This window comes from Oncorhynchus mykiss, chromosome 16 (genome assembly GCF_013265735.2).
Source record: "Oncorhynchus mykiss isolate Arlee chromosome 16, USDA_OmykA_1.1, whole genome shotgun sequence".
NCBI classification, from domain to species: Eukaryota; Metazoa; Chordata; class Actinopteri; order Salmoniformes; family Salmonidae; genus Oncorhynchus; species Oncorhynchus mykiss.
Window position 1 is genome coordinate 15,128,469 of NC_048580.1, and position 12,544 is coordinate 15,141,012.

General features: G+C 42.5%; 1 protein-coding gene across 2 annotated transcripts in view; it reads left to right on the forward strand.

Moving 5' to 3' along the window:
* The first annotated feature begins 3,413 nt into the window (after positions 1–3,413).
* Positions 3,414–12,544, forward strand: part of htra1b (HtrA serine peptidase 1b) — a 34,279-nt gene continuing 25,148 nt past the window's right edge. Inside the window, exon 1 of one of the 2 annotated variants that reach the window (XM_036946271.1) lies at positions 3,414–4,107. In XM_036946271.1, the coding sequence (XP_036802166.1) occupies positions 3,651–4,107 (457 nt within the window). In that variant the 5' untranslated portion in view covers positions 3,414–3,650. The remainder of the gene's footprint in view (positions 4,108–12,544) is intronic. The other variant, XM_036946272.1, reaches the window with a different exon arrangement.

The following is a 12,544-nucleotide window of genomic DNA, read 5'->3' on the forward strand; positions in this document are numbered from 1 at the left end:
TCAATTTAATAGACCAGCAACACTTCAGCACCTAATAAGATAAATGGTAGAGCTCAGCTGGATCTTTTGCCCACTAGTACGGTTCAGGATAAAGAACAATGTGTTCCCACAGAAAGATGGCTCTCTACAGCCAGCTGTGGTTAACCAACACCCCCAACCACTGCCAATATATTTTGGGGACAGGACAATGACGATTAGGAGTGTTGTGGTCAGATTTTAATCAAGTAAAGAACATTGTCTCTTGTGGCTAATGTGGCTTTCTTTGACATCCAGCACCTGGATGCAGTATTACTGTACATCTTTCTCCCTCAAACTGCTGGTGGTTCTTGTTTCTCAGCTGTAATGGGGATGTACTGTAGCACTGGCAGCAGCATGGCATGCACCAGGAACGTGGAGGGTGAACAGGATATGTCCTGGACAAGGGTGGGGAACGAGATAACTGTTTTTGACACCACACTCCAAAAAGCAAGTTCTGCAGGCTCTAGTTTTGTCTAATCTTGATTATTGTCCAGTCGTGTGGTCCAGTGCTGCAAGTAAAGACCTAGTTAAGCTGCAGCTGGCCCAGAACAGAGCGGCACATTTTGCTCTTAATTGTAATCAGAGGGCTGAAATAAATAATATGCATGCCAGTGTCTCTTGGCTAAGAGTTGAGGAGAGACTGAGTGCATCAAACATTGTGTTGAAAATCCTAAATTGTTTGCATAGTCAACTTACACACAGCTCTGACACACACACTTATCCGACCAGACATGCCACCAGGGGTCTTTTCATTGTCCCCAAATCCAGAAACAAATTCAAGAAAATGTACAGTATTATTTAGAGTCATTTTTGCATGGAACTTCCTTCTATCTCATATTGCTCAAATAAACAGCAAACCTGGTTTCAAAAAGCAGATAAAGCAACACCTCGCGGTACAACGCCTCTCCCCTATTTGACCTAGATAGTTTGTGGGTAAGCATTGATATGTAGGCTACGTGTGCCTTTTTAAAAATGTATGTAGTTCTGTCCTTGAGCTGTTCTTGTCTAATGATGTTCTGTATTATGTTTCATGTTTTGTGTTGACCTCAGGAAGAGTAGCTGCTGCTACTGGGGATCCTAGTAAAATACCAAATAATTCAAGTCAAAACCCTGTTTGTTCTGCTTGTGGTGTCTCGGCTGGCAGAAATATAATTATAAACTAGGTGGTTCGAGCCCTGAATGCTGATTGGCTGAAAACCGTGGTATATTGGCCATATACCACACCCCCTCTGGCCTTATTACTTAATTATAGAGCATTGCAATTTAACCATGCTGAAATTACCTCCCCCTGGCTGATATAAGACATTCATAGTGTCTTGTCCCGCCAATGAACACAAACGTTCTTACTTATCAACATCCACAGTATTACATAAGCTACAGTAAAGTAATGTTTCTGCTGGTGGTAGTCAAAACCACAAATAGAGCAGAGCTGTGCTGATGAGAATGGGTTGAGACTCATTCGTTTTGTGGGCCATTTGGAGTCTGTCTATGTGTTGATGATGGGGCTGTGAAAGGCGAGCGGGTGTGACTCATACGTGCTGGAACAGCCAGGTTCGGAAGACATGGATGAGGGGATGGAGAGGGGGATAGAGAGGAGTGGAGGGGAGGATGTTTCCCGGAGCTCTGTTTGACTCCCCTCCAGCATCACTCACATCGTAAACTGTGATGAGATGTCGAGGGTCCCATAAACGATCCCTGAACATGCCAGTGGGTCAGAATCACTGTTCTCAGACCAGCAGCACTGTGTGAGTTCTCTTAAGCTAGGCCCTTAAGGACGCTCCGATTCAGTCAACTCTGACACTCGTTGATGTTAGTTGTTTTCTGCAGTGGCATCCTCGAGAATCTAATTGTGATTATACTTAACAATGTCCTGTCATAATCTGGCAGATTAGATTTATAACAAAATGATAATTCATATTTTTCAATTTAGTTATTCAGATCCTACAAGTGATCAACACAGCTCCCAAACACTCCCAACGCTCTCACTCCCAGTGGCAATGAGAGAAGTGAAGAGTGGGCGGTTTCTCCAGCATAACTGCCTGGGATTTAGTGTTACATTCACTGTAGCTGTCGACACTTAAAACAACATGAGCAAGCTCTCGTTGTTCCTGTTCCTGTTGTTACTGTTGTTCCAGTTGTTTCTGTTGCCTTGGGGCAACAGGTAGCCTAGTGGTTAGAGCGTTGGGCAAGTAACCAAAAGCGTTCTAGATCAAATCCCTGAGCTAAAAATCTGTTGTTCTGCCCTTGAACAAGGCTGTTCCTAGGCTGTCATTGTAAATAGGAATTTGTTCTTAACTGACTTGTCTAGTTAATTTAAGGTTAAACAAGAAAAAAAGTTGTCAATCATACTAAAGGCCTCAGTCATGGCTAGAAAGAATACAGCTTTTGTCAAATGAATATCAAAAGTTGAAACATTTTAGCTAACCATAACCCTTTTCCTAACCTTAACCTAATTCTCCTAACGTGCTACCATAATTATCCTAACCTGCTGCGTAAATTCTTCTAACCTGCTACAGAAATTGTAATCTGACAAAAGCTGTATCCTGTTTAGTCGCAATGAGGGTGGTAATGGCAACGAACACAAAACCAGCGTTAGGCTAACAGCACCCTTGGAAATTATGCATTGTGGGAGAGAAACTCTTCAAAGACCATTACAAGCATCTGTCGTTTAAAGTGCATTAGGATTAGAGGGTATTCGATCAATCCATTACAAACAGCACATGGAAGTGATTATATTTGCTTTTGGATTCCAGTACGATGCCATGGAATGGATGAGCATTCCAGAATACTGACGTAGACATTAGGGTTCTCAGAATCATGCACTAACATTAACGGACATAACATACTGTAGGCGTTTGCCTGGCCCTTACCCAGACCCAGACCATCAACAAATCAAGGACTGCAACCCCAAATCTTTAAACTGAACTATGATAACCTTTGCATCACTTTCCCGGCTGTAAATTCAACTGCTGAGGATTCTATCATTTAAAAAAAAAAAATGCACCAAGCATATATAGTGGCTTTTGTTTTACGTAACCAGATTGTTGAACATTGATAGTATGGCAAAGGAAAATCAATTATCAAAGAGCATGCAATTGCTTTGGGCATCTTTGAATTTCCACAACAATAATTAGGCCAAGTCCAGTGCCGTAATTAAATCTATACAACTCAGTTATATGATGTGGAAATTAATGGGTAGGCGATGCTACTATAAGAGCAAAAGTGTATTGCCATTGTTTCTTTGAACAACTGAATGAAGCAATGTATGATCAGTTTGAAATGAACTCAGGGTACATTCTGATGCTCTGACATAGCCTCAGTAACAGGGCGGGTGGAGGAGGCATATGTACTGAACCCTCTGCACGTCAGTAGAGCCCACCCATCGCCTGTCTTGTTTATATTGCTACAAGGTGTTGTTGCCTTTATAAACTCTGCAACATCACAGAGGGAGTTACAGTAGCGTTGTTGTCTGACAGCAGTAGACTAACGAAGCACAGTTTAGTGAAAAGCGACTGACATTTATTTTCACATTTATGCATCGTTTATTATTTATGCAGATAAAACATTTTTGTAGAAACGTTTGAAAATTCGTTTTCTGGCATCATTGCTTTTTTTCAGTTTAATATTTAACAATGTTTTGGTCGGTCATCTGCGCAACTTTTCTCCTTGCTCCTTTAGTTTGCGAGGCAAGAACCAAGCGATATGTCATCGGCTGTCCAGATAAATGTGACAAATCTCTATGTCCCCCGATCCCTGCGGACTGCATGGCCGGCGACATACTTGACCAATGCGACTGTTGTCCGGTCTGTGCGTCCGAAGAGGGTGAGGCATGCGGCGGCACAGGGAGATTAGGGGACCCGGAGTGCGGAGAGGGCATGGAATGCTCGATAACGGACGGAATTGGGGTGTCCGCCACAGTGAGGCGTCGGGGCAAAAGCGGTGTGTGCGTCTGCAAAGGTTCGGACCCGGTGTGCGGCAGCGACGGGGTGTCCTACCAAAACATCTGCGAACTGAAGAGAGTGAGTAATCGGGCCCTGAAGCTGCAGCAGCCACCGGTCATCTTCATACAGAGAGGAACCTGTGGCAAAGGTATTGGAATTCAACACAATGTATAACAAATTACTGGTTGTCTTGATAAAAGCCACAGCAAGTGCAATATTGTGCGTAAAACCATAATGCATAAAAGGTCCAAGAAAGACCAAATATAAATAATATTATCCATTGAAATGGTCTGCGTTGAAATGTCATAATTGCTTGCTCATTAAAACATCCCATCTCCCGAAATTACATGTTACCGAGTTCAACTGGATCTGTCTTAACTGTAGCCTAGCACAGTGGTAGAGCCAGTATGTGCCAAGATGTATAACAATCACACCCAACACATTTACCAGTAGCCTACGGTTAAACCAGATAGAGATTTTGTGTCGTACATGTTTTTCACAAGGAGATACCATATCCTACAAATATCTTAATTTGTTGGTTAATAACACATTTTACTTGCAATTTGATTGACATTTCAATGGTGTGTCTTCGTGGCTGTTTAGGTTTTCTTCCCTGTCCGTGTTATTTTGACTAATGAACCGGTAGGGCTTCACGTGCCGACCTGGACGTAGTAAACATACATCTGGGACACTCCAATTAGTATGATATGTTACATTTCGTATAGTATGTATTAATATGTGGATGTCCATCATCCATGTCGTATGATATGTTACGAATTGCAATTCTTACAATATGTTACACATTTGCAAAATATATGATATGTTGCTAATTCTAATTTGTTGTAGCTAACGTCATCTATCTATTGGTCAACGTTAACTAGATTATGGGTTGAGGTTAGCAATTAGGTTAAGGGTTAGCCAACATGCTAGTTGCAAAGTTGCTAATTAGCTCAAATTGTCCTGACGAGATTTGAACACGGAACCCTTGGGATGCAAGACATTTACGTTATACGCCTACCCATCCACCCCAACCAACTGCCATACTTTAGTTTTTGCGTGAAGTAACTTTCTGTCTTAACTAACTATTGACCCAGGGTGAAAATCTGTTGAAATCTAACAAGGCTTTCTTGGGAACTTGGTGTATGCAGTGTAAATAAATACTGTCTTTCTGCTTCTGGGATGTGTATAGTTGTGATGCTTGGCCTCAAGGTACACATTGAAAACGCACAAAGCTATGAACACACCATTCACACCTGGATCATTCTGTGCCAGCCAGCTTTCTGCTACAGTAAACTCTTGGAAATAAGGTGCTATCTAGAACCAAAAAGGGTTCCATCAGCGGTTCCTATAGGAGAACCCATTGAATAACCCCTTTTGGTGACAGGTAGAACCCTAGCGGGTATCCAACTCCTGCTACCCACTCATCACTCCCTCATTCTTCTCCTCCCTCTCCCAACTTTTGAACACAAAACTCCTTTTCAGATTTTGGGATTCTGTTTAGCACCTTCAGGTCAGAGGACTGGCTTACCTTGATACCTCAAAAAAGAGCTGTTTCACTCAATAACTGAGGACAGGATCGCTCAGCCAAGCCAAAGATATGGTAGAACTCGGTCATAAAGCCATTACATGAGCTGCTCCCACCTATGTTATCATGGCATCTGGACCTCATGAAGTCAGTCGATTGTATAACTTCTAAACAGATCAAGATCTAGGTCAAATTCGACAGTCATTGAGCCATGTTTCGTCATGAGGTGACTTGTTGCATATATACTGTATATGTGTGATTGACAGGCATGGATATAAAATCAACTAAACTCTGTCAGTAGAAAGTGAATGGAATGGTGTCTTAATACCTTTTGAATGGAAAGAAGTGTCAATAAAATCTCTAACAATAAGATGTTTTGTTGCTGGAGAGGTTCAAATCAAATTTGAGACATGTTTAGTTAATTGGTAGCTAAGTTTGTTAATACTATGTTAATACCTGTTTATTTATTTGCTCTTGATGATGCTCAGCTCTCTGTATGAGTGACATGATGGAGAGTGCTGTGACGAACTGCTCCACAGCTGACCGTGAAAGACAGTGACAGAGCACAAGCTGTTCCAGACGACTGTGTGATCTCGCTCTCTGTAGCCGATGTGAGTAAGACCTTTAAACAGGTTAACATAAGACCTTTGAACAGGTTAACATTCGCAAGGCCACAGGGCCAGGTGGATTACCAGGATGTGCATTCAGAGCATGCGCTGATAAGCGGGCAAGTGTCTTCACTGACATTTTCAACTTCTCCCTGACCTAGTCTGTAACACCTACATGTTTCAAGCAGACCACCATATTCCCTGTGCCCAAGAACGCCACAGTAACCTGTCTAAATGACTATCACCTCGTAGCACTCGCATCTGTAGCCATGAAATGCTTTGAAAGGCTGGTCATGGCTCACATCAACACCATCATCCCAGACACCCTGGACCCACTCCAATTCACATACCGCCCCAACAGATCCACAGATGACGCAATCTCTATTGCACTCCACACTGCCCTCTCCAACCTGGACAAGAGGAACACCTACTTGAGAATGCTGTTCATTGACTACTGCTCAGAGTTCAACACCATATTGCCCACCACTAAGCTCAGGACCCTGGGACTGAACACAACTTCCTCTGCAATTGGATCCTGGACTTCCTGACGGGTCGCCACCAGGTGGTAAGGGTAGACAAGAAAACATCCGCCACACTGACCCACAACACGGGGGTCCCTCAGGAGTGTGTGCTTAGTCCCCTCCTGTACTCCCTGTTCACCCACGTTTGTGTGGCCGCGCACGACTCCAACACCATTTGTTGATGACACGATGGTGGTAGGCCTGATCACCGACTACGATAAGACAGCGTACAGGGAGAAGGCCTGAGACTGGGCGGTGTGCTACCAGGACAACAACTTCTCCCTCAACGTTAGCAAGACAAAGCAACTGATCGTGGAGTACAGGAAATGGAGGGCCGAGCATGGCCCCATCCATATCAACAGGGCTCGGTGTTCCTCGGTGTCACTAAGGAATTAACATGATCCACACACACCAACACCTATTTCCCCTCAGGAGGCTGAAAATGTTTGGCGTTGTCCCTCAGATTCTCAACTGCTGCACAATTGAGTGCATCTTGACTGGCTGCATCACCGCCTGGTATGGCAACTGATTGGCATAATAATAATAATACAGTAGAACAAAAGAAAACAAAAAGTCTAGATACAGTGAGTGCAAATGAGGCAAGATAAGGGAGTTAAGGCAATAAATAGGCCATGGTGGCGAAGTAATTACAATATAGCAATTAAACACTGGAATGGTAGATGTGCAGAAGATGAATGTGCAAGTAGAGATACTGGGGTGCAAAGGAGCAAGATAAATAAATAAATGCAGTATGGGGATGAGGTAGGTAGATAGATAGATGGGCTGTTTACAGATGGGCTATGTACAGGTGCAGTGATCTATGAGCTGCTCTGACAGCTGGTGGTTAAAGCTAGTGAGGGAGATATGAGTCTCTAGCTTCAGAGATTTTTGCAGTTTGTTCCAGTCATTGGCAGCAGAGAACTGGAAGGAAAGACGACCAAAGGAGGAATTGGCTGGGGGTGACTAGTGAGATATACCTGCTGGAACGCGTGCTACGAGTGGGTGCTGCTATGGTGACCAGTGAGCTGAGATAAGGGGGGACTTTACCTAGCAGAGACTTGTAGATAACCTGTAGCCAGTGGGTTTGGCGACGAGTATGAAGCGAGGGCCAATCAACGAGAGCGTACAGGTCGCAATGGTGGGTAGTGTATGGGGCTTTGGTGACAAAATGGATGGCACTGGGATATGGACTCACAGATTCTGCAAGAAACCCCTCAATCATGCAAAACTGTTGCTGTAGTCAAATAAAGAAGAACCTATTGAGGAAGATCTATTCCACACAGTTGTATTTGACCATGTTTACAGTATTAAGACATAACACTTCCTGCCAGCCTGTGTCTCTCTCTTTATGCACTCACTTCAGATTGTGAGAGGGGCCAAAGCAGCCTGACAGCCAGTCAAGCCAAGCACCCCTTGTCAAATAGCTGATGGACTCATCAGGAAACCATCAGTGGGTAAGAATAGACAGACAGGCCATGGCATGCCCCATAATCGGGAGTTCCACTTGGCAGAGAAACGCACATCTGTAAGGTTAGAGGGCTATTATTTTCTCGCTCCACGTGATACAATTTCAATTGGGGTGTGTGTTTGTTTGTGTGTGCATCTGTGTGTGCCTGTATCTGTTCGATCATGCTATAGGCTTTCAGTGCACAAAATAGCTGGTGTGACTGATAGTGATTAAGAAAGATAGAGTGTCCTCAATTTTACAACTGATCTTTTGACCTTTTATCAAAGCTGAAGTATTTGTATGTGATTTGATTTCACATGGCGTGCCTGAGTGCATGTCTCTGTGTGCAGGTCAGGTCGAGAGAACTCTCTCCTCTCTCTTACTCTTTTCGGCAACATGATGACAAGAATTATTACAGATAAGTTGACTAGTCATGATGGTGGAGGCTGGATCTGGAGACATATAGCCTGCTATGGCTCAAGCACATACCACAATCCACTTCTCTGGGTGGTTTGAGGTCAGTTAAAGTCCTTATAGCCTTAGATAATATTAATGAAACAAACACAGACTAGGCTGTCATGACCTGTTGGATTGAAGTTGCCAGAATCTAATATGCCAATCTATACCGAACAAAAATATAAATGCAACATGTAAAGTGTTGGTCCCATGTTTCATAAGGTGAAATAAAATATCCCGGACATTTTCCATACACACAAAAACCTTATTTAGCAACAATTATTTGTCCAAATTTGTTTTACATCCCTGTTAGTGAGCATTTCTCCTTCGCCAAGATAATCCATCCAACTGACAGGTGTGGCGTATCAAGAAGATGATTTAACAGCGTGATCATTACACAGGTGCAACCTTGTGCTGGGCACAATAAAAGGCCACTCTAAAATTGTCACACAACACAGTGCCACAGATGTCTCAAGTGTTGTCTCAAGTGTTGAGGGAGCGTGCAATTGGCATGCTGACTGCAGGAATGTCCACCAGTACTTTTGCCATATAATGTTCATTTCTCTACCATAAGCCAAGGCACATACTGTACATCAGCTGTATGTGACCAGGCGAAAAAACCTTTCCAAGCCAAACCATACCATAACCTCTACACACAGCCTACATCGCTGTCACCATATTAGCTAAAGTAACATAGTCAGCATAGCTAATAGAACTACAATCGTGCAGTAACGTTAGTGAACAGTCAGTAAGCAGTTACCCCGGTGGGCCCCCGGGACAATACATTTGTCAAACCAAAAGCTTACCTTGACTTGGAAGAGTTTCAGTGTTGTGTTGGAAAGTAATAGCCAGCTAGTTAACATAGCATCCCTCTGTTTGAGAAGGGTGTTTCAGTAGGCTACACTAGCTAGCTGCATTTTCTAGCTAAGTAAGTGAATATGAAAGTGAAAAAAATATGACAATCTCTCTCGCTCTCTATTTCTCTCTTGCTACTCTTTCATTTTGGAAGTAATTAATTTCTTCAAAACTGTTCAACTACTGTATTTCTTTCTCATTGTACATGCATGTATGTACTGCAGTGCTAGATAGCTGTAGCGTAAGCTTTCAGTACTAGATTAATTCTCTGATCCTTTGATTGATTGGACAACATTGCAGTTCATGCTGCAAGAGCTCTGATAGGTTGGAGGACGTCCTCCGGAAGTTCTCATAATTACTGTGTAAGTCTATGGAAGGGGGTGAGAACCATGAGCTTCCTAGGTTTTGTATTGAAGTCAATGTACCCAGAGGAGGAAGGAAGCTAGCTGACCTCCGGCTACACCATGGTGCTACCCTACAGAGTGCTGTTGAGGCTACTGTAGACCTTCTTTTTGAAATAGTGTGTCTTAATAAATTATTTGGTGACATGAATATATTTAGTATAGTTTTATCTAAAAATGATAACTTTTTAAATGTTTTACAATTTTTATTTGTATGAAATTCACTGGGGAGGATAGTCCTCCCCTTCCTCCTCTGAGGAGCCTCCACAGGTCTCATTGTGAATGTCCATGATGTTGTGGTTGGGGTGATTGGGAGTGCTCAGCCCAGTTCAGCAGCCCTTCTGCAGTGCATTATTGTTGGAATGTAAGATAAAAGGGGGAGACACCAGTTATTGTTTTGCCTATCATAGGTTGTGTGAGACCAAACCACACAACCTATATGAACTCTTTTGTCAGTTTGCGAGGTGGTTTGGAAAGATGCTATTTATTAGAGGGGGAGATGGAGGATAGGCCTAGGGATATTATTTGACTGGGCCGACACAGACCCAAAGGGAGGAGGGGAAGGCGTAATTGCACATGTTTTGCACGCACTGCAGCTGTTCTGTAACCAAAGGTTGCGCAAGGTAAAAATCAAGTGTTATGGTTATAAAACTTCCTGAGTTTTATAAGCTCAGTGAGGAGATCAGAAGATCTTCAGCTGGACTGACCATGCAGTACAATACGGAGCCTCAAAGCAGATGTTCCAATTTCCCTTTTTTAGATTCAGCTGAGTTCTGTCCCTCGCACTACCGATCTGGATGTTATCAATAGAGAATATGCTTATGTTTATACAGTATAGTGATGATAGGAGGTCCCCTGCGCTCTTTAAAGTTCCTTTATAAGAGTATAGTGTAGAGCAGTGGTTCCCAAACTTTTTATAGTCCCGTACCGCTTCAAACATTCAACCTCCAGCTGCGTACCCCCTCTAGCACCAGGGTCAGCGCACTCTCAAATGTTGTTTTTTGCATTGTAAACCTGCCACACACACACTATATTATACATTTATTAAACATAAGAATGAGTGTGAGTTTTTGTCACAACCCGGCTTGTGGTAAGTGACAAAGAGCTCTTATTGGACCAGGGCACAAATAATAATAGAACAACAATCAAACATTTTGGTCTTTATTTAACCATCTTACATATAAAACCTTATTTGTTAATTGAAAACGGTGAATAACTCACCACAGGTTAATGAGAAGGGTGTGCTTGAAAGGATGCACATAACTCTGCAATGTTGGGTTGTGTTGGAGAGATTCTCAGTCTTAAATCATTTTACACACACAGTGTGCCTGTATTTAATTTTAATGCTACTGAGGGCCGAGAATCCACTCTCACATAGGTATGTGGTTGCAAAGGGCATCAGTGTCTTAACAGCGTGATTTGCCAAGGCAGGATACTCTGAGCGTAGCCCAATCCAGAAATCTGGCAGTGGCTTCTGATTCAATTCAATTTTCACAGAACCACTTTTTGGATGAGGCTCTCTTGTTCAGATATCGGTAAGTGGACTGGAGGCAGGGCATGAAAGGGATAACGAATCCAGTTGTTTGTGTCGTGCATTTCAGGAAAGTACCTGCATTATTGTGCACCCAACTCACTCAGGTGCTTCTCTATATCACATTTGACATTGTCCGTAAGCTTGAGTTCATTTCCACACAAAAAAAATCATACAATGATGGAAAGACCTGTGTGTTGTCCTTGTTGATGCAGACAGAGAAGAGCTTCAATTTCTTAATCATAGCCTCAATTTTGTCCCGCACATTGAATATAGTTGCAGAGACTCCCTGTAATCCTAGATTCAGATCATTCAGGCAAGAAAAAAACATCACTCAGATAGGCCAGTTGTGTGAGAAATTCGTCATCATGCAAGCGGTCAGACAAGTGAAAATTATGGTCAGTAAAGAAAACTTTAAGCTTGTCTCTCAATTAAAAAAAACATGTCAATACTTTGCCCCTTGAAAACCAGCGCTGTTGTAAACGCGTTACATGCTCGCTGCCCATATCATTGCATAGTGCAGAAAATACACAAGAGTTCAGGGGCCTTGCTTTAACTTCTTATGGCTGGGGGGCAGTATTGAGTAGCTTGGATTAATAAGTTGCCCAAAGTAAACGGCCTGCTCCTTAGTCTCAGTTGCTAATATATGCATATTATTATTAGTATTGGATAGAAAACACTCTAAAGTTTCTAAAACTTTAGAAATCAAAACAGGAAGTGAGAAATCTGAGCTTGGTATGTATTCACTACAGTTCCCAATGAAATCCCCTTGAGATATTAATGATGTTGCACTTCCTAGGGGTTCTAATTGAGGTCAACCATCTATAGAAATTTGAATGAGACGTCTACTGTGTTGTGGGACTGAAGGAGAGCAGAATCTAGCAGTCAGCCATTTTCTGATCACGCGCATTCCCACTTGCTCATCAAGACACAAAGGAATACCCCGGTTGGAACTTTATTGAAGCTATATGTTAAAAACATCCTAATGATTGATTCTGTACTTAGTTTGAAATGTTTCTTCGACCTGTAGTATAACTTTTTAAAGTTTTTGTCCGACGTAACGCTGACCAGAATGAGCGTTTGGATATGTATACCAAACGCGCTAACAAACGGAGGTATTTGGACATAAATATCGGACATTATCGAACAAAACAAAAATGTATTGTGGAACTGGGATTCCGGGAGTGCTTTCTGATGAACATCATTAAAGGTAATGGAATATTTATCATATAATTTCTTGT